Source organism: Suillus subalutaceus, assembly GCF_016647625.1.
Source record: "Suillus subalutaceus strain FC151 chromosome Unknown DFJ58scaffold_154, whole genome shotgun sequence".
Taxonomy (NCBI): domain Eukaryota; kingdom Fungi; phylum Basidiomycota; class Agaricomycetes; order Boletales; family Suillaceae; genus Suillus; species Suillus subalutaceus.
Window position 1 is genome coordinate 109,831 of NW_024540403.1, and position 1,280 is coordinate 111,110.

The 1,280-nt window shown below is 46.5% G+C and overlaps 1 protein-coding gene across 1 annotated transcript; it reads right to left on the reverse strand.

Annotated features, from left to right (window-relative positions):
* On the reverse strand, positions 1 to 633 carry DFJ58DRAFT_733681 (eukaryotic translation initiation factor 3 subunit C, N-terminal domain-containing protein; the record flags this gene model as incomplete). Its single annotated transcript, XM_041386329.1, has 2 exons — positions 1 to 210; positions 259 to 633. The coding sequence occupies 2 exons, from the start codon at positions 631 to 633 to the stop codon at positions 1 to 3; spliced, it is 585 nt and encodes a 194-aa protein (XP_041238290.1).
* Between the last annotated feature and the right edge of the window lie 647 nt (positions 634 to 1,280).

Sequence of the window (1,280 nt, forward strand, 5' to 3'; positions counted from 1 at the left end):
TTATACCGTATAGAATCCAATGTACAAGGTGTGATGGTTGATGTGACTGGGCATGGTGCGAGTGTGCAGAAGGGAGTTGTTGGCTTTGTAAAGATGAACACAAAGGGAGTGAATGAGGAACAAAGCAGTAGCAGAAGATGCCAGAGCAAAGCTGAGAATTATCTCCGACGAAGCCAATGAAGACCCAAGAGTAGAGATGACAGCATCAGACTACAAACATTATCAAAAAAGTACTGCAGTGGACTGACTTCAACCAACCTCATAGATATGCTCCAACTGTTGCATGATCACTTGCGCAAGGGGTTCCAGCTGGCTCGTCTGTTCATAGAAAACTTGCAAACAGCTAATAGTACGATAAAGTACTTTCTCGTCCTGAAGACGGTCGATATACTCCATCCCATGGGTATCGATGTTTTGGAGACTCTTCATGAATTTGTCATCCAGATGGTCTACAAAGCTGATGATGCTGCCACAAATGTGAACAACCCCATCACTCTCAGTTGCAGGATGGCGCTCAATGAGTTCATTATAATCCTCTGTGTCCTCCTGCACAGAGTAGGACGAGTCCATGATCACTATCAAGATCAACTTATCGACTTCATGTTGCGCCGAGAGCCACAGATCAGTTGGCATATACGATTTGATTGATAAATGGTAGTTGAATCAGGATGAAACAAGCGCCAGGCTGAGGATGCGGAAGCATTGATATGATGTGACCACTACTTCTAAGAGTTTCTCCAGAATCCGGATTTGTTCTCCTCGGCCAGTGCTCTGTGACGTACTCAATTGGAAGGTAGAAAAACAAAAGAGAACATGCAGCCAGTACATGATCTTCTTTTAAAGCCAAAGTCTGAAATCTGGAGGACTCGGGAGCTGGAACGCACTACAAATTAGTCGTCAGCGGCGACTCAGTGCTGCAGTTCAAGACAACAATAATGGTATTCAAAGTAAAAATATCAAGGTTCTGAAATGCTGTCAAATTCTTTCAGCACTCTACGGAACGTCGGCAGACTTCCAGCGGAGTCTGAATTCGAAGTTGGTCCATGCGTACACCATGCCTGCTATACGCCCTCGAGTACGACGTTCAGAGCGACTCAAGATCCAAGTGCAAAAGCTCACCAATTCGCCGATAACTATCCAAATGCAGCCTGCACGCGGGGTACTAGGGGAAGGGGCGCGGCTAATCATGGTACAAGGGGACGTGGGACGGCTGCTACCTCATCCAGCACTGCCGCATCTCATGGTGATACTCCTGGTATCAGCAAAATCCGCTGGGAAAC